Source organism: Trachemys scripta, chromosome 3, assembly GCF_013100865.1.
Source record: "Trachemys scripta elegans isolate TJP31775 chromosome 3, CAS_Tse_1.0, whole genome shotgun sequence".
Lineage (NCBI taxonomy): Eukaryota > Metazoa > Chordata > Testudines > Emydidae > Trachemys > Trachemys scripta.
Genome location: NC_048300.1, coordinates 177,757,193 through 177,775,442, shown reverse-complemented (window position 1 = coordinate 177,775,442; position 18,250 = coordinate 177,757,193). Strand labels below are relative to the sequence as shown.

General features: G+C 40.9%; 1 protein-coding gene across 1 annotated transcript in view; it reads left to right on the top strand.

The window, feature by feature from the left end:
* Positions 1 to 18,250, top strand: part of NBAS (NBAS subunit of NRZ tethering complex) — a 343,164-nt gene that overhangs the window by 312,059 nt on the left and 12,855 nt on the right. Inside the window, exons 49-50 of the mRNA XM_034766908.1 lie at positions 4,998 to 5,270; positions 13,265 to 13,393. Coding sequence (XP_034622799.1) covers positions 4,998 to 5,270; positions 13,265 to 13,393 — 402 coding nt within the window. The remainder of the gene's footprint in view (positions 1 to 4,997; positions 5,271 to 13,264; positions 13,394 to 18,250) is intronic.

Below are 18,250 nucleotides of genomic sequence, written 5' to 3'. Positions count from 1 at the left end.
AAGAATTAAAAATGATTACCTATCTTTCGTAACAGTTGTTCTTTGAGATGTGTTGCTCATGTCCATTCCATGATCCACACTCCTTCCCCACTGTCAGAATCATCAGCAAGCAGGAACTGAGAGGGTGCAGGGCCAGCGGCGGCTCATATACCGGCACATGAGCCCGAGGCTCCAGGGGGCGCCAGAGCCAGCCCTACGGATACCACTAAGGGAAAAATCTCTGGCAGCCATGCACATGGGCGCACACACACCTAACGTGGACTGGACACGAGCAACACATCTCGAAGAACAACAGTTATGAAAGATAGGTAACTGGCTTTTGTGTGCTCTAGGTTCACAGATGATCAGAAAATATATCATCATCTCTGCTTCCTTCAGACCTGTCAGTCTGCACTTTCTGTCATCTCTCCCCAAGTGGTCACTGACAGCAGTGCTCAGAGTTCCTCTCAAAGCATCTCTGGAAAGGCTGCAGGCATTTCCTGCTTTATTCTGGTCTGTCTTCTTTTCCTTACAACCATTGGGACTTCATTTCTCTGTCTCTTTTCATACTCACAAACCAGTTAATCCTGCAATCCAGCTTTCTATCACATTTGTTCCTGAAATGTTACTTCTAGAAAATCTAAGCTACGCTAGTAATTCCACAGGCAGTGAGTATCTGCTTCACTCCTTTTGGACGGAGCTGTTAATAGTTCCTTTCGAATGGTGAAATTAGTAAAAACGAATTTTTGACTGGGTCAAAAAGGAAAACTGATCACTCAAATCTAGCAAACACTCCTTGTCGCGCAGTTTGCCTATTCTGGAACTCCCGAACATTTGGTTCAGGCTGCCTACATGTAGCTCCTGTCTCTTGTATACTGTGTCACATTCAGATCTCCCAGTTACAGTTCACTATTCAGCAACTTTTTCTTTGCAATTACTTAGCGCTCTCCAGCAGGATTTTGTCACTGTGTTTTATTTTATTTCTGGTTCAGTTTTACCCCCACTCCTTTATTACAGGGACAATACTGTGTTACCAAATCTCAGGATTTTATCACAAACTTTGTGATATGTGGTGTTTTTCTCTAAGCCCCAGCTGTTGGAGTCATCTGAATACATGAAAATCACAGTTTTCATTTTAAAAGCAGTATCTTTCTAGCCCTTCTAATTCAGTAGGAAACCTTGAAAATGTGACCCGAGTATGCCCTAAAGACTCCGAAACCAGTAGACAAATAAAAGAAACTCACCACTTATTTATTTTTTTAAATATCATGATTAAGCCAATTTCATGTTTTGTGAGGACCTGACTCATGTTTGTACACTTGTGTTTGGAAAGATTACAATGGCAGTTTTTTGTTCCTCATTTTCTTAAACAGGCAAATTAAATGTTTCCTTTCTCTTTACATCCTTATGTGACATGTTAAATAATTATTTAGTAGATGTGATCGTATATGACATGTTAAATATTTATTTAGTAGATTTGACTGTACATGCATATTGCTGCTACCGGCTGCATTGCAAAACAAAACATTTTTTTTTTTTAATTTATCCAGGCATCTTGCTCTCTGGAGAAAATTTTAAGAAGCTTCATGAGTTTTTTTGCAGGGTTGGCTATATAATAGGAGTTATTTTTTGTGATATTTTGGCACTTCTTTCAGTTAAGGCATTCAGTCTTTTTTTAATCCATACCAAAGTGAACAAAACTTTTTGGAATTTGCAAAAAGATATGGTTTGAGGGATCAGAAGATTAGATCACGTTTTATTTTTTAACAAAGTAGGTCATCCATCCCCAATTACAATCCATCACTTGAAAATCAAACACCTGGGAAGGTATATCTGATTAACACCGTCATCATAGAAAAAACTGATGATGCTGTGCAAAGAAGTGTCACATCCAGGGCCCAAGCAATGAAATGCTAACCTCTTTTACGTTAAAAAAAAAAAAAAAAAAAAGAGACACACACACACACATTTTTTCCTATTTGAATTTGAAACTGATTATACTTATACATCATGCAACAGAGGGAAGATGAAAGTCAAATGATAAATTCTGTTTCATAATGTCAAATTCTTGCTAACTGAACAATGCCTTTGTGATCCTCCAACTCCGAACAGGCTTTTAATACAAAACTGGACAAAGTATTTGAGAATATGCTAGAGAGAACAATGGGTCTATATGTCCTTATAGGTCTATTACATCTGTAACCTAATGAGTTCTATAATATTGGGAAGAGTTTAGCACAGAACTAGACATGTATCTTAGCAGCAAGGCTTTACAAAGACATGGGGAAATTTACAATCCTAGTTCTGGTTTCTATTCATTTCTTGTTTTAAATTCTTCCACACATTGAAGGGTGACTTTTTTTTCCCATTAGAAGAAGGAAACAAGATTGAGTTTTTCTTCATTTACTAAGGAGACCACACCTATAAAGATTAAAAAAACATTAGGGACAGAGAGAATCATAAGCAGGAGACGGATCAGGCAGCAGAAGCTGGTTGTTGCTGATCCTTCGATTCGAGGAGGATCTCTACCACAGATTTACATATGGGTCCTGAGATGACCCAGGAGTCCAATCCTGGAACCACAGCATAAGCTATTAATTTAGCCAGTGACAATGATGGAGCTGCAGCATTCTTTCTCTGTCTCTCTTGTGGGTTATGCAGCAGCTGCACCGCACATTCTGGCATCGTGGTTTTCTATATTAACTACTATGCCTAGGTTTGACCCAGGAGGTTGGAAGAAGAGGAAACGAGGGACTGTACTGATAGCAGCAAGGCTTGCAGCAGTGAGTGCTCATAGACTATGACTGATTAAAATACTTTAATTAAGTTGTCAAGAAAGAATAAAGAATAATGGCTTTTAGTCATTTCTCACTCAAATGTAACTACTACTAGTATCTCTCTATCTATTACACAGATCAGGATAGAACAGCCTCTTCACCTGAAGCCAGTATTGCTCATCTTTCACTAGACATTGTGAGTAGGTAAGGGGAAGCATAGGTTAATGGGCATTGACAGTTGTCCTCCCCGATTTCTGCCCGATTCTTTTGATATGAGCTGTTTGGTTCTTTCAGTAGTAACTGGAGCTGTACAATATTCACTGCTTATGGTCCATGATTGTATTTTTTACCAATTGCCACTCAGTAGCAACATTAACAATGCAAGGTTTCCGAGGTACCTCACAGTTGCTGTTTTAAACAGCATGTATGTCAGTAGGTGCCCGATGAGTGACGTGATTTATAATTAATCCAATTCCAGTGGTTATGAGTCAATCATACAGTGGTTTTCCATTTTAGATTGAATTAATTTTGAAACCTTCCTTTGTAGTTGGAAGGTAGGTTCAAAGACATATAAACCCTTTTTCCTGCTTTCCACTGCTGATATGAGGAGGTCATATTTTTCTCCATCACAGGTAAGTCTGTCTCTTGACTGTGGTAAATATACCTGTTGGCAAATGTTGATTCTTCAAGATCAAGGCTGAGATATTGCTCTGTGCCTTGAAGAGGTGTAGCACATAACTTACAGTCTAGGGGGAGAGGGGCCTTTGGTGGTTTTAAGCCACCTTTGTGCCCGCTGGCGGCCTGTCTAAGTTATGACAGCCCGTCGCCAGCTGCATGTGAGTTGCAGCACTGCCCAGAATCTCTGTAGAACTACGTGCTACTGCTCTGTCCCCAACACACTCTTCCCACCCCCCAGCACGCCTCCTAAGGCTGGGCCAGTAAGGGGTTCTTTGGAAGACAACATTACAGCTGCCTTCCCCAGTTCCTAGATCAAAGGAATCCTTCCCCCAGGCAGAACTGGTTTTAGAGCCCCTTTACACTCCTCCATTCCTTTCTCCCAACATAAAGGGGCCAGAGGAGGGGTGAGGATCTCACACCAAAGATCTATGGGGGAGACTCTTATCATCACTTTTATGGGTCCAGTGTGTGCTAGATACTTTACAGGCACAGTTATTTCCTTCAAAGAGTTTACAATCTAAATGTAATTTTTGCTCCTCAGAAGCGCTGAGTGCTGGCAGTTCCCATTGACCTCAGTGTGGTACTTAACATCTCCGAAACTTAGGCCATTTATCTAGGTGCCTAAAAATAGATAGATTAGAGCTTGAAGTCTTTGGCATAATCTGACTGAGACATTGACCTGATTGTCATAAATTGTGATATTTCGCTATTCCTGTTATCAAAAATCACAGTTACACGACATTAACACTCTAAAGTGAATGTGAGCTTTTTAGTAACCTCCTCCTTAATTGCATTGTCAGTCATTAGTACTTCATGTCAGTAGCTGCCATTTAAAAAAGTCAGCATTTTTCAACACTTCCCACACAGTGGTATCTTTATCCATATTTTTGCCTTAGACTGAGAACAGGTAATAGCTCTGGTAGATATAATTCATGGCACATGTTGACTTTGGAACAATAACCATGGTGCATAATTCTGTGCAGAAAAAAAGGATAATTGGAGGCCAATTTTAAATGTGTAACAGGTGTATCTGATTGTGAAGTGCTTTCAGATCTACCAGTGAAAACCAATATATGAGAGCTAGATGGTGGGTATTAATTAATAGCCAGTTGCATATGTACATGGTTCACCTCTTTATCCAATTTACATGTACAATTAATTGGGTTTGCAACCACAAAGGGTGCATCTTTGTTTTTAACTATGTATTTGTTCCTCTTGTGTTTAAATATTTGGATCTTGGTGTTGATTTTTGTCAGTGATTTTGAGGTGAAGGTTTTTCATTGAGAAACCAGGAACTGGATTCTCTGATCACCTGAGAGGGACTAAGAGGTCAGAATCTTGCTGAAGCTACCAAGTTAAGAATCCCACTTCCAATGAAAGAAAATTTTCAGCTGCTATAAAGCCAGAAGTACCCACTCCTGTGCCAAGCATTCTTCATGTTGGGTTTGGGAGAGAGAGCTCCCTTATGCTAATTCACAGCTGCAACATGGTGCCTTAAGGACCATAACAGTTGTAATATAGAGTAGTCCAAAGGCTACTCTAAGTTACATGGGGCAGTTTTAGAATCAGAGGTCCATACTTGGCCCCAGATCTTTTCACTTTTTCATACTATTATACCATGCTTTTATTCGCAATTTTTTAAAATACAGTTTTCTGAATTTTGTTTTCTTGTTTGTTTGTTTGTTTTTTAGCGCATACACGAGTAATAATCCATGGGTGAAACTAGGGACAGTCATGCTATCAAGATGCCCAACTGGGCAAAAAGAGAATATGGGAAATGAAATTTTGAAGATCTGTCGTTCTTTGTATGAGACTAAGCACATGCTGCCCGTAGAGGTGAGTTGTAACTTCAAGTACCTTGCAGATATACCTGCACCTTGTACAGTGGATGCAGTATCACTATTAAAGCTATTAGCTTTACTGGCCACACTTGAGTACTATTTAGCAAAAACTATTCAAGATAAGCACCAGTAACTTTCCACTTACTAAACATATAAAGTTGTCTGTAAGGAAGTGCTGAAATATTTGGGTTTTAATTAGCTTTTATTTTACAAGCAGTTCTTCTTTACAAGTACTCTAGTATTCCCTCTTCCTAAATTAATTATGTATACTCTCTTCCATACAAGCATCTCTTATGTCCCAAAGTGCCACAGCATCCCATACTCATACGTCATAGCCTAACCATATCAGATTTAAAAAATCATTAAAAATCTTTGCACTTCTCTGGAATTATTCCCAGGCATCTTCTTTTATTATCCTGATTCATCCTTTACAGTGAGATTCACATATCCACAGTCTTTGTTCCTGAAAATAGCCAACACGAAGATTATGGGCAATGTAATGGAAACTGATCAAATGATTCTTTTCACTTTAATACAAAACCAAGAAATCTCTTGTAGAAATTGAAGGGCAATACATTTTAAAACAAATGGGACACTTGTATTTTTGCCGCTTAAAGCCCACTTCTGGGACTTGCTGCCAAAAGAAGTCAGTAAGGCAGAGTGCCAGATATATTTTGTGGAGAGAGCCAAATTTAATTTTTAATTACAGTGCATGGGATAGACCTACAAAGGGCCCGATGCTTTCTCCTCACTCGTCATGAGAAATACTTTACACCACAAGTAGTTCTGATCAAAACCAGTGGGACTACTTCTACAGGAAGGTTCTATGCAAACTGATTAAGGGTGGCCAAACCAAAGTTAAGGTCTGAGGGTGGAATTTTCTAAAACATCTAAGTGACTTACGAACATAAATGTAACTGAAAATCAGTGTTCTACCACAGCAGATCTCCTCCTGATAGGAGGGTTACACCAAAGTCAAACATCGATCATCTCTTTTTAATTAATAAAGTTACTGTTGAATTCAGCATCAGTAAGGCCTGGTCTGTGCACAATTTTTATACTGGTATGACTGTTTCAGTTAGAGGTGCAATTTTTTACCAATATAATTTTACCAGTACAACCCTTAGTATGAGCATGTTATACCTTGTATAAAGGTGCCTTTATATTAGTGTAGGTTATTCTCCTCATATGGAAATCAAGTGCCTTTACACTGATATAATACACTAGGAAGCTGTACTGCTATAACTGAACCAGCATAGTTAAAAACAGTATAACTTTTGTGCATAGCAGCTAAAGCAGTACAACTTTTGTGTAGACAAACCTTGACTGAGGAAAAAGTAATGTCGGGTAATTTAAGAATCATTGCTAAAACTATTTGATCAAAACTTGCATTTTGCAGAATCTGTCATTGGAGCCTATTAAATACTTTGAGTGGGGAGAGAAGCATAGATCAGCTGCTTTTTTTAAAAAAAAGACTGGATAACTTTCTGACTTTGTGGTTCTGAAGTCTAAAGGCAATAATTGAAAAGGCGTTTAAACTTTATGATACAGGATGTTCACTGATGGCCAGGATGTTCACTGAGGTCAGGAAGAAATCTTTCTCTAAAGACACCATCATTACAGGAGGAACCGACTAGGGGCCGTGCTCCTCTTGACCTGCTGCTCACAAACAGGGAAGAATTGGTAGGGGAAGTAGAAGTGGGTGGCCACCTGGGCAGCAGTGACCATGAGATGGTTGAGTTCAGGATCCTGAAGAAAGGAGAGCAGCAGAATACAGACCCTGGATTTCAGAAAAGCAGACTTTGACTCCCTCAGGGAACTGATGGGCAGGATCCCCTGGGAGGCTTATATGAGGGGGAAAGGAGTCCAGGAGACCTGGCTGTATTTTAAAGAAGCCTTATTGAGGGTGCAGGAACAAACTATCCTGAGGTGCAGAAAGAATAGCAAATATGGCTGGTAACCAGCTTTGCTTAACAGAGAAATCTTCGGTGAGCTTAAACACAAAAAAGGAAGCTTTCAAGAAATGGAAACTTGGACAGATGACTAGGGAGGAGTATAAAATCATTGCTCGAGCATGCGGAGGTGTACTCAGGAAGGCCAAAGCACAATTGGAGTTGAAGCTAGCAAGGGATGTGAAGAGTAACAAGAAGGGTTTCTACAGGTATGTTAGCAACAAGAAGTTGGTCAGGGAAAGTGTGGGACCCTTACTGAGTGGGGGAGGCAACCTAATGACTGATAATGTGGAAAAAGCTGAAGTACTCCATGTTTTTTTTGCCTCGGTCTTCACAGAACAGGTCAGCTCCCAGACTGCTGCGCTGGGCAGCACAGTATGGGAGACGAGGTGAGCAGCCCTCAGTGGTGAAAGAATAGGTTAAGAAAAGCTGGACATGCAGAATTCCATGGGGCCAGATCTAATGCATCCGAGGGTGCTGAGAGAGTTGGCTGATGTGATTGCAGAGCCATTGGTCATTATCTTTGAAAACTCGTGGCAATGGGAGGGAAAGGGTCCTGGATGATTGGAAAAAGGCAAATATAGTGTCCATCTTTTAAAGAGGGAAGAAGGAGAATCCGGGGAACTTACCTCAGTCCCTGGAAAGATAATGGAGCAGGTCCTCAACGAATCCATTTTGAAGCACTTGGAGGAGAGGAAGGTAATCAGGAATAGTCAACATGGATTCATCAAGGGCAAGTCATGCCTGACCAACCTGATTGCCTTTTATGATGAGATAACTGGCTCTGTGGATATGGGGAAAGTGGTGGATGTGATATATTTTGAATTTAGCAAAGCTTTTGACACGGTCTCCCACAGTATTCTTGCCAGCAAGTTAAAAAAGTATGAATTGGATGAATGGACTATAACAGGGATTGGCAACCTACAGAACACGAGCTGATTTTGAATGGCACGTGGCTGCCTGCTGCGGTTCCGACCCCCAGCCGCACTCAGCCCCCGCGCCCACCGCTCTCCCTTGCTGGAGCAGGAGGCAGAAGCTTCGTCCTGCAGCAGCCAAGCTCCTCCCCTCCCCCGCTTTTTCCCCCAGCCGTGGTGCAGCCTGCTTTCCTGCCCCTCCTCCTCTCCTTCCCTGCGCTGGCCCTTGCAAAGGGAGGGGGGAGGAGTGGCAGCGTGCTCGCTGCTCCGCAAAAGCCCCACGGCCCCGCTCTCCCGGCCAGAGCTCCAGCCAGCACACGGCAGCCCCGCGGCCCCTTGCTAAAGCCAGCCCTGTGTAAAAGAGGCAGAGGAGAGGTAGGGACAGGGCCTTGGGGAAGGGGGTGGAACACGACATTTCCCTTCCAGACCCCTGCCATGAGCCGCTCAGGGCAGGGGGCTGAGAGCACCTCCACGAGCCGAGCACCCCAGCCCTTTGCCCTGAACCTCCCCACACACCCCCAGCCTTCTGCCCTGCACCCCCCACACCCCTCCAGCCCTCTGCCCTGACCTCTGAAGCCCCCCACACCGCCAGCCTTCTGCCCTGCACGTCCACACACCCCCAGCCCTCTGCCCTGACCTCTGAAGCCCCCCCAACACCCACCCTTCTGCAGAAGAGAAGAGTGAGGGGAGATTTGATAGAAGCCTTCAACTACTAGAAGTGGGGTTCCAAAGAGGATGGAGCTAGGCTGTTCTCAGTGGTGGCCAATGACAGAACAATGGTCCCAAGTTGCAATGTGGGAGGTCTAGGTTGGATATTACGAAAAACTATTTCACTGGGAGGGTGGTGAAGCACTGGAATGGGTTACCTAGGGAGTTGGTGGAATCTCCATCCTTAGAGGTTTTTAAAACCTGGCTTGAGAAAGCCTTGGCTGGGATGATTTAGTTGGGGTTGGTCCTGCTTTGAGCAGGAGGTTGGCCTAGATGACCTCCTGAGGTCTCTTCCAACCCTAATCTCCTTTGATTCTATGATGGACACTTCTGAGTCTTATGCCTCCAGGTGTGAAGATCTTAAGACAGGGATGGACAAACTATGGCCCACGGGCCGGATCTGGCCCCTCAGGGCTTTGGATCCAGCCTGCGGGATTGCCGCTCCGGGAAACGGACGGCACCACGTCCCTGCGGCCCCTGGGGGAGGAGGGCCAGAGGGCTGCCCTTGCCTGTGGTTGCCTCCCCCGAAGCTTCCATTGGCTGGGAACAGGGAACCGCAGCCAATGGGAGCTGTGGGACACAGTACCTGCTCACGAGGACAGCGCCCGGAGCTGTCTGCTCCCCCACCATGGGCTGCAGGGACGTGGTGCCGGCCGCTTCCCGGAGCAGCACAGGGCCATACCCTGCACACCTCCTGCCACATCCTGCACACCTGTACCCCAGTCCCCTGCCCTGCGTCCCCTCCCGCACTCTACACCCCTCCTCTGCCCCAACCCCTTTCCATGAGCCCCTTCCTGCACACCGCACCCCCTCCCACACCCCGCACTCCCTCCCGCACCCCAACCCCCTGCCCCAGCCCTACATTCATTGTCCTGCATGCAATTTCCCCACCCAGATGTGCCCCTCGGGCCAAAAGGTTTTCCCACCCCTATCTTAAGAGCTAGTGGACTTTCTTGTATGGCTCATGCTGAATGCAGAAGATCAGGGAGTGAGAATTCTATGTGAAATCACAGTAGCCAAATTTACAAAGTGATTTTCCCTTCCCTCTGCACCAGTGCATATACAGTACAGCATTGATCAAATTGGCCAAGTGGATTAAAAAAAGTGCTGCCTTTCACTGATGGCAACAACTAGTGCCAGAAGCGTATACTAAATTTAGAAGGTCTAGTAATGGCAATTTATAGTTTTTAATCAAATATGGCACTAGCATTACATTCAGAAATCCAGCTAAGGTTGTGTCTGTGTTTTCCTTTTGTATTTCAACTATAAGTGTTTGCCCTGGGCTAAACCTCAGAATGCAAGGTCAGTAGTTCAAGAGCAATCTTCTTATACAAATTATCATAAAATGTGTGTGGATGTTCTTGAATTATGTTTAAAAAAACTCAAACATGTGTCTTTAAACATAAAATGTTCCAGGTTATGGAATGGCTGTATCTAATGTAGCATACACTTCTTTAGAACCCACTTCAGCCAATCACGGAACCACGTACTTAAGTTAAAGCATTTGAGTATTCCCATTGGGATATAAACATGATTTTAACATTAAGTATTTGCTTTAGTACTTTGCTGAATTGGGACCTTAATTTTTAAGAAGGGTGTATTATTACTCCTGTCTAAAATACATAAATAGTATCATTTTAAAAATTAGTTTAATATGTATATTTGACTTACCAATATTAATACTCCCAATGATTAAGGTACTAAATATGGCTTTACATTAAAGACTAACTATAAGGAGTTATTGGGGCCTATATATAATTCTTATCAGCACTATGTGGTGTTCTTAGTAAAATTTTGCAAAGGATGCAAGTTGATGATAAACATTTTTGTAGAAGGTCTAAAATACCTGTTTGACCTGAAATTTATTTGTTGCAAAAATAGTAATGTTAAGATCTACATTAATTGCATTTGCAAATTCACATAATCTAATTACATTTTTCTGTAATATTTTAAATCACTTCAGTGAGAAAGCAAATTGTAATTCAGCAGTTCAGCAGTGTTTTAAAAACACCTTTTCATTTTCCTAGTCATTGGCTTTAGAAATGCTCACTGTACCTAATTATGTTTAGCAGTGTGCTTAAATCCTCTGCCTTTCCTTTTCTCCTCCCACCACCTTAAGGTACAAAGATGTGATTTTGGGGGGGATTCTTTTGAAAGCTTTTTTATAGTTATAGGTTGTTCCCTATGGCACTGCTTCTTCTCTTATGGTTTTATGGGTTTTCAGATATAAAATGTTACCAGCACTATAAACTTGCTCTTACATTCAGGTTGTGCATCCTACAACTCTCAAAATTTATTTTTCCTAACATAAAGGTGTATCCATGGTGATAAATTGTGCTTTTCAGACACAAAGGGACTTGTAGAATCATAAATTGCTAAGTTTGCATTCTGAAATCTCCTTAGTATGTTGCTGTTTGGCAGAAATGAAGGCGAAAATCAAAATATCAAAGGCGTAATGGGTGTAATATTTTTAATTTGCCCCACCCTTTATAGTCTTCAATAAGGCTCTTCACCTGTTCCTGTAATGTTAGTTCTCAATGAAAGCAAAGCCTGTCAACTGCAGACTTAGCCGTTGCTTAATTTTATAAAATCTTATGACACACTTCTGTCTATTCTTTGGCAACAAAAGACAAAATCTCCTCAGTGTATTACAAATCTTTTGTTTTCTCCTTAGGCTCACCAACCTCTGCCGAGCTGCAATAATAAAAAACGTGTTACTTGATATCCTAGGGAGAAGTTTAGATGATAGCAAAGTGTACCAGGTTCTCAGTTTTTGTCTGCTGAACTGCAATGCAGGCAACTGGTGAATGCATTTGGAAGATGTTTTGCTAGTGGTCCTGTGTGTGCTATTTTTGTGTGTAAACTCTTTCCTGATTGGAGCTTTGCTAGTGATGTGCTAGTATAGACAAGACAAAGACGTTTTTACTACTGTGTCGTTTAGACTGGCTCTGAGCAATGGAAGTTTGAAATATTTTTTTGTAACTACCATGAACTGTTACCAAGCACAATGTAATTTGTAGTTATGTTGCATTCTGAGGTATGCATCACAATTAAATTAATATTTTGCTGTCGGAAATGCAGTTGAGGGGGTAACTGAAGAGTGGCAGCATTATCTGAAAATAAATTGGTTGTGAAAAAAGATGTCAGTAGATACCCTACTTTAAGATCTCAATCCGTAACAGCAATCTCATGTATGTAATACACCAATTAATCATTTCCCATTTTTTTAAGTTAAAGGAGATATAACTACCCCAAGGGTGTGACTACATTTAGCATCACCTGTGGGCACCAGATTCATCAAATTTGACTTTAAGTGGTAAAAATTAAACATTTGAGTTCCCTTTTCAGATTGTAAACTCTTTGGGGCAGGTGCAGTGTCTTTCAGTGTTTTTCTGAAGCATAGAGCTTGTCTTTGGATGTCTAAAATGATATTGTAATAATATCTATGTTATATAATACACAGGCTGACCAGATGGAGTACTATTGTTGTGTGATTTCCCTCATTGGTCTCACTGGAAACAAAGTTTTGTGGGGAGGAATCAGAGTAAACTATATCTTTGAACCTGGTCACTCTGGACAAGTTAGGTTGTTATTCATAAAGGGAAAGTTATAATTTGATTTTTGAGGTAAAGTAATCCCTTTTTAAAATTGGTCAGTATTTCATTTATACACGATAGTAGATGAAATAAAATAATTCTACATGTATAAGATAAAGACTAATAAATGTTCACTTTGTTACTAACCACAGTAGACCTAAATAAGGGTTTGGAAGTAATCCTACTCAGTGTTTTATTTTTTTAAGCTTCACTTTCTGTTGCCAGCCTTTGTATGAGGACACACTGTACCAAAATTGTAATGCCAAATAGTTCATGCTGGATAATAAAACATGGAAACTCATGTTAAAATGGAGACAGTATACTGCATCAGAGCTCTGTAAAAGTCATTTGACAAGATTTTTGGGACAGCTTTATGATGCTGGACTCGCTGTTATATTCCTTCTTTATTTTATTCCACCTTTATGACTATATAACTGTGTTAAAGAAATGTCACAGATGTCTTACCTTAAATCTTACAGTTTGCAGTGTTTAGTGACCACAGCAAAAGTATTAGTCCCACAGAAATCAGTGATTGCTCCATTCTTCTTTCAGTAAAACTCTGTGTGGGTTGTAATAAGTATTCAGTGCTTGCCTTGTTTCTCGTATAGCAAATATTCTGTTTACAACCCTATACCACACCCTTTTTTAATTTGTGCTTTCAAGTTTCCAAACAGGCTTATTTCCACTGGGAAATTCATTTGTTTTAAAAGTTTGATTTCCATTTTGCATTTGACACAAGGTTTTCATAAAATTTTGTGTGGATAATGTTACCAAGTGTCTCCTGAGTTCTGACAGTCTGTGGTTACTTTTTGTTTTCAGTGTACAAAGGAATTATGTTTGCTGCTGCTTAACCAGTCCCTCCTGCTGCCATCCCTGAAACTGCTAGTAGAAAGCAAAGACCAAGATCTTCATGCATTGGCACTGGAGCAGATAACAGCTGTTGCTAAGGTATGAGCAGTTGAATTAACCATCCTTCATACTTTCAGGTAATAAAGTAGCTCTTTTATCTTCACGTAGGAAGTAGAGTCTCTTGAGTACATTGTTATTATTAAGATTTTCTAAAATTATTTTGTCTTCAGCTGATAAAGATCCTTTATATATTCAAAAGACCCCACAAATGCTGTTAGTTTTAATTATCTGGCTATCCAGTTGTAAGTTAATGTGGTGGAACAGAAACTACTATGTTATACAAAGTAGATTTTTTGTAGGTCTTCATGTTTTAGTTCTTTTAAAATAACTTAATCCATAATATTGCATAAAACTTGGCAATAGCTCACTGCTGTAGACTCTTCCATACACATGGTGGGATTGTTTATTCCTGTGCAGGTTTTTTTTGCAAATAGTCGAATTTATATTAACAGATTCACTTCTTACTTTCTGGAAAATTCAATCTTGTTGATGCTGATGTGCATTTTTCACACACAACACAGGGATTTAATTTCACTCTAAGTGCAAATTTCAGTGCAACATAAACTATAGCATTGACAAACACATCAATAATGCCTCTAAACCACCAAATTTTGTTTCCGTTTAATTCCTATTGAGAATTTGGGATGGTGACATATCTTATGTATCTTAATGTTTAATTCTTTTTGCTATCCCCAAAGTAAGTGTATGTTTGTCAATCATATGTATATATCTGAAAGGTAAGCAACTGTGTGATACAAAGCAGAAATTTAATCGAGGAGTTCTTGTAAACTCTTAATCTGGCAAACTCATGAGACTGACATACTAGAAGAAGCTTTGTCATCAGATCCCAAGATTAATTTTCGTAGCATATTATTTTTGCTTAACTTTCTTTTGGTTACACCTAAAGACAGACAGACAACCAAAACCATGAATCTGACAATGCTCAAATTTGTTTTTGTGAGGAAAAAGGTTGGTTGAGAATCAAAAATCTATATCCTATCATTGTCATTTTCAGCTCAGTCTCTTCTTGCTTTCAATCCATTTTTGGTTTAAATCCATTTTTGAGTTCTTGTTTAAAAGTAGCTAAAGTTTCCAAGAGCAAGTTAATAAGATTTCAGCAACAAAATCCTTGTAAGATTTCCACGCAAAATCCTACCAAAAACCTAATCTAACTGTAAACACCACCTCCTCAGCCCTTTACTACATAGAAAGTTTCTTTGTAACATGTTTGTAGTCTATGAACCATACGTAGACAATGACTGACTTGCTTTTGTTAAAATCACTAATATATGTTTTTAAAAAAAACCTGTAATCTTCATTTCAAAGATGCAAAACCCATTGTTTTCCTTGAGAAAATACTTATTTTGTTGCTGTGTATGTCCATCAGGTTATTAGTGAGAGTATAACAGAATGATGTAGAATCCAGTACTCACAATACCTCCTTGTAAAGGGATAGAAATTGCCGGGGCATGTGCTGGAACATGATGAGAAGCTACAGTTAGAAAATTTAGCCTTTTTTACTTCTATGCCACATGTGACAAAAATCTGCCTGCCATGGAAAATATAATAAAGAATAACAATTTGTTCACAATTTCCATTGTCACCATCACCTGCAGAAACTAGGACTTACTGTTAAGTAGACCTGATAGGTCTTATGGAAAACTGGCTATTGGAACTTTCAAAATACATCATACAATAAGTTCCTCGTGGAATGAACTTTCTGTATGCTTTTAAGGAATGCTAACCATAGCTTCTCTGCATTTACTTATTAAGCTACACAATTTTCAATAAAGAGTCAGAATTAAACAGTCTACAAAGAATTTTTTAAAAGTTCCATTAGGAATCAACAATTGATCAATCATTGGATGAACACAGTGAAGCATATGAAGTTAACACAACACATGATTAATTCTTTCAAATACTAGTCCTGGAATGTGAATGGGAGTATAGTTTATTTCTCAGCCCTTTGAAGATTCCTCCTTCAAGATTTTCATTTACTAAGTGAATTATACATTTGGTTCTCCTCCTGCCTACCTTATCCACCTTGATACAGCAAGTCTTAACTTCCTTTGTTAGAAGAGAGTGGTTTGCATAGATAGAGCCATGTAAATCCGCAGATATCCGCATATGCGGACCATTTTTGCAGATTGTGGATTGGATGTGGATACAAATTTTGTATCCATGCAGTGCTCTGTGCATAGACACACTTTTAGAAGAGAGAGTTCACAAAGTTATTTGAGATAGGACTCACGTTGAATTTGGATATGCACACACTATTACTTACCAAACACATGTGTACACTCATTCACACCTTAAGAAGTGTTAGAGAATAATCAAGAATACAGTGGACATCACCAGTATAAAAAGAGATAACAATTACTTAAAAAGAAAAAGGCTTAACTCTTTACCTTGTGTTGGTCTTCAGAGCATCAGAGTCAAGACTGCAATTCATGTGACCAATAGATGTTGTCTCTGGTCAGTACCTCACGTTGGTTGGCAGGCTTCCTTTGACACTCAGCTGGTCAAAAACTGGGATGGCCTATGGAATCTTGGTCTTCCCTTCAGTTTAGTCTAGGGAGAGCAGGGGCACTGGCCTTCCTTAGTGTTATGGCGGCCTGAGAGGATCACATCTGCTTCTGTGTTTTCTTTGACCTTTAGGGTTGCAATTCTAGCTTGTTCCACCCCATGGCATTCCCCAGAGATTTTCTGAGCAAATCAAGGAATCAGTGTGTGACGGGTGCCCCCCCCCCCTCCGGGGTGGCCACCTGATGTACTGGGGTACAACTGAGCCCACCTGTTCCACCAGCCTGGGCTCCCTTACACTATCTTGCTGAGCCAGGCCCTCAAGCCTCCTCCAGCGCACACACAGGTAGGGACACACCCAGCTGCAGAAAGACACAGACACTGAAATCAGCACTGCAGGGGTAGGCTTCAGCTAGAGAATTGCCAAGCACTCAAATGCAAACCTCCTCTGGAATGTAATCCCAAAATTGTATTGTCTTGCGCTGAGCAGAGAACTATGCAGCATAAGCTCATTGAAATTCGCCTCCTCCTTCGATGGAGGAAGATATGCACAGCTTCTTCCCCCCCCCCCCCCCCCCCCCACAGTTATGAATTCCACAAACTGGTTTTAGAGAAAACAAAAACAAGTTTATTGACTACAAAATATAGCTTTTAAGTGATTATAAGGGATAGCAAACAGATCAAAGCAGATTACCCAGCAAATAAAACAAAAATGCAATGTAAGCTTAAAATACTAAAGGAACTGGTTACAAGTAGTAATTTCTCACCCTAAATGTTGTTTTAGGCAGATTGTAGAGGTTCTTGAAGGCAAGCTGCTCTTGCTTGTAGCTTGTAGCTTGTAGCTTAAAACTTTCACAGACCAGGCAGCTTCTTCCCAGCTTGGGCTCAGTCCTTCTCCCCCACTTTGACTTTGTTTCTTAGATGTTCACAGCAGTCATCCTGGGCCGGGATTCAGTGAAGAACGAACGCTGATTATGTCACTGTCCAGCCTTAAGTAGGTTTTACATATGGCAGGAATCCTGTGTTTTCCAGAGTGGTTTCTCCCCTCACAGTGGAAAAATACTGGTATTCTATCATGGAGTCCAGTACCAGATAACTTGATCACATGATCCTGCAGTGTCAAAGCAGCCATGAGTCAGAGGTTGTTCGTAGCATCCCAGGAAAGCTTTTCAGGAAGGTGGGAGATTAGCATCTTCAAAGACACATTGTTCTCCCTAATGGTTCAGATTGATTGCAGTCTGTCTGGTGGGCATTCCCCAGGTACAAACACTTTTGTAGTACAGATGTATAGTCAATATTCCTAATTTTAGATACAAAAATGATACATACATACAAATAGGATAATCATATTCAGCAAATCATAACCTTTCCAATGATATCTCACATGCCTTATCTTGAACAAAACATATCATAGTTATGCTATAATCATATTATAACAATATTTCTATGGAGAATATGGGGTGTAGTGTCACACACAGGTCTTGTACCCCAATAATGTGGTCCAATCTGGGTCAAGGGTGGGCAACCTTGATCTTTGGAAAGCTTCCCACCCGCCACTTTTAAGAGTGGTTCTTTGATCATATCGGTCACTAAACCACAAGCCAGATATACTTCCAAAATATAAAAAGCATGGGATTAATGGGAGATTACTTCATGGATGCAGCTTCAACCCCCATTCCTTTGAGCTGAATTGGAGGGAGCAGAAAGTGCCAGATTCCTCAAAGTCTCCACACATTCTGGATGTGATTTGTAACATAATTTGCTCTCAGCAACAAGGCGAGGAGACAGAGTTGCCTTAGATCTTGTTAATATAAGTCCCACTTAAGATAAAAAAGTATTAAAATGTATATTCATAAAAAAAATGGAAGTTTATTTACTAGGCCAGAGGTTCTCAAAGTGTGGTCCTGGACCACTAGTGGTCCGCGAGTTCCATTCAGGTGGTCTGCGGATAGTTCCCTCTAAGGTGCGCGCCTGGGCGACTGCACATAAGAGAATGAAGGGCCACCCACCTAATTAGTGGAGCCGTGCAGGTGTGGCTCCACTATTTAGGTGCCTGGACCCTGGAGAAGGTGAGGTGGTGGCCTTGGGCGGAATAGAGGGTAGGTTGGAGGGGGCAGTGGGGTGAGAAGAGGGGGTGGGAGGAATTTGGGATGTGCAGTGCTGCAGCAGCCAGAGAAAGAGGCGACTTTCCCCAGCTCTGGCTGCTGTGGCGGGAGAGAGACCCCTCCTCCTTCCCAGCCCCAGTTCAGGGGCTGCCACGGTGGGGGAGAGAGAGCACCTCCATCGCATTAGAAAGGTAAGACTACTGATATTAAAATGTGAGTTGTGTGGTTTATTTGTAGAACAAAAAAATGTTAATTATTAAGTTTTTTT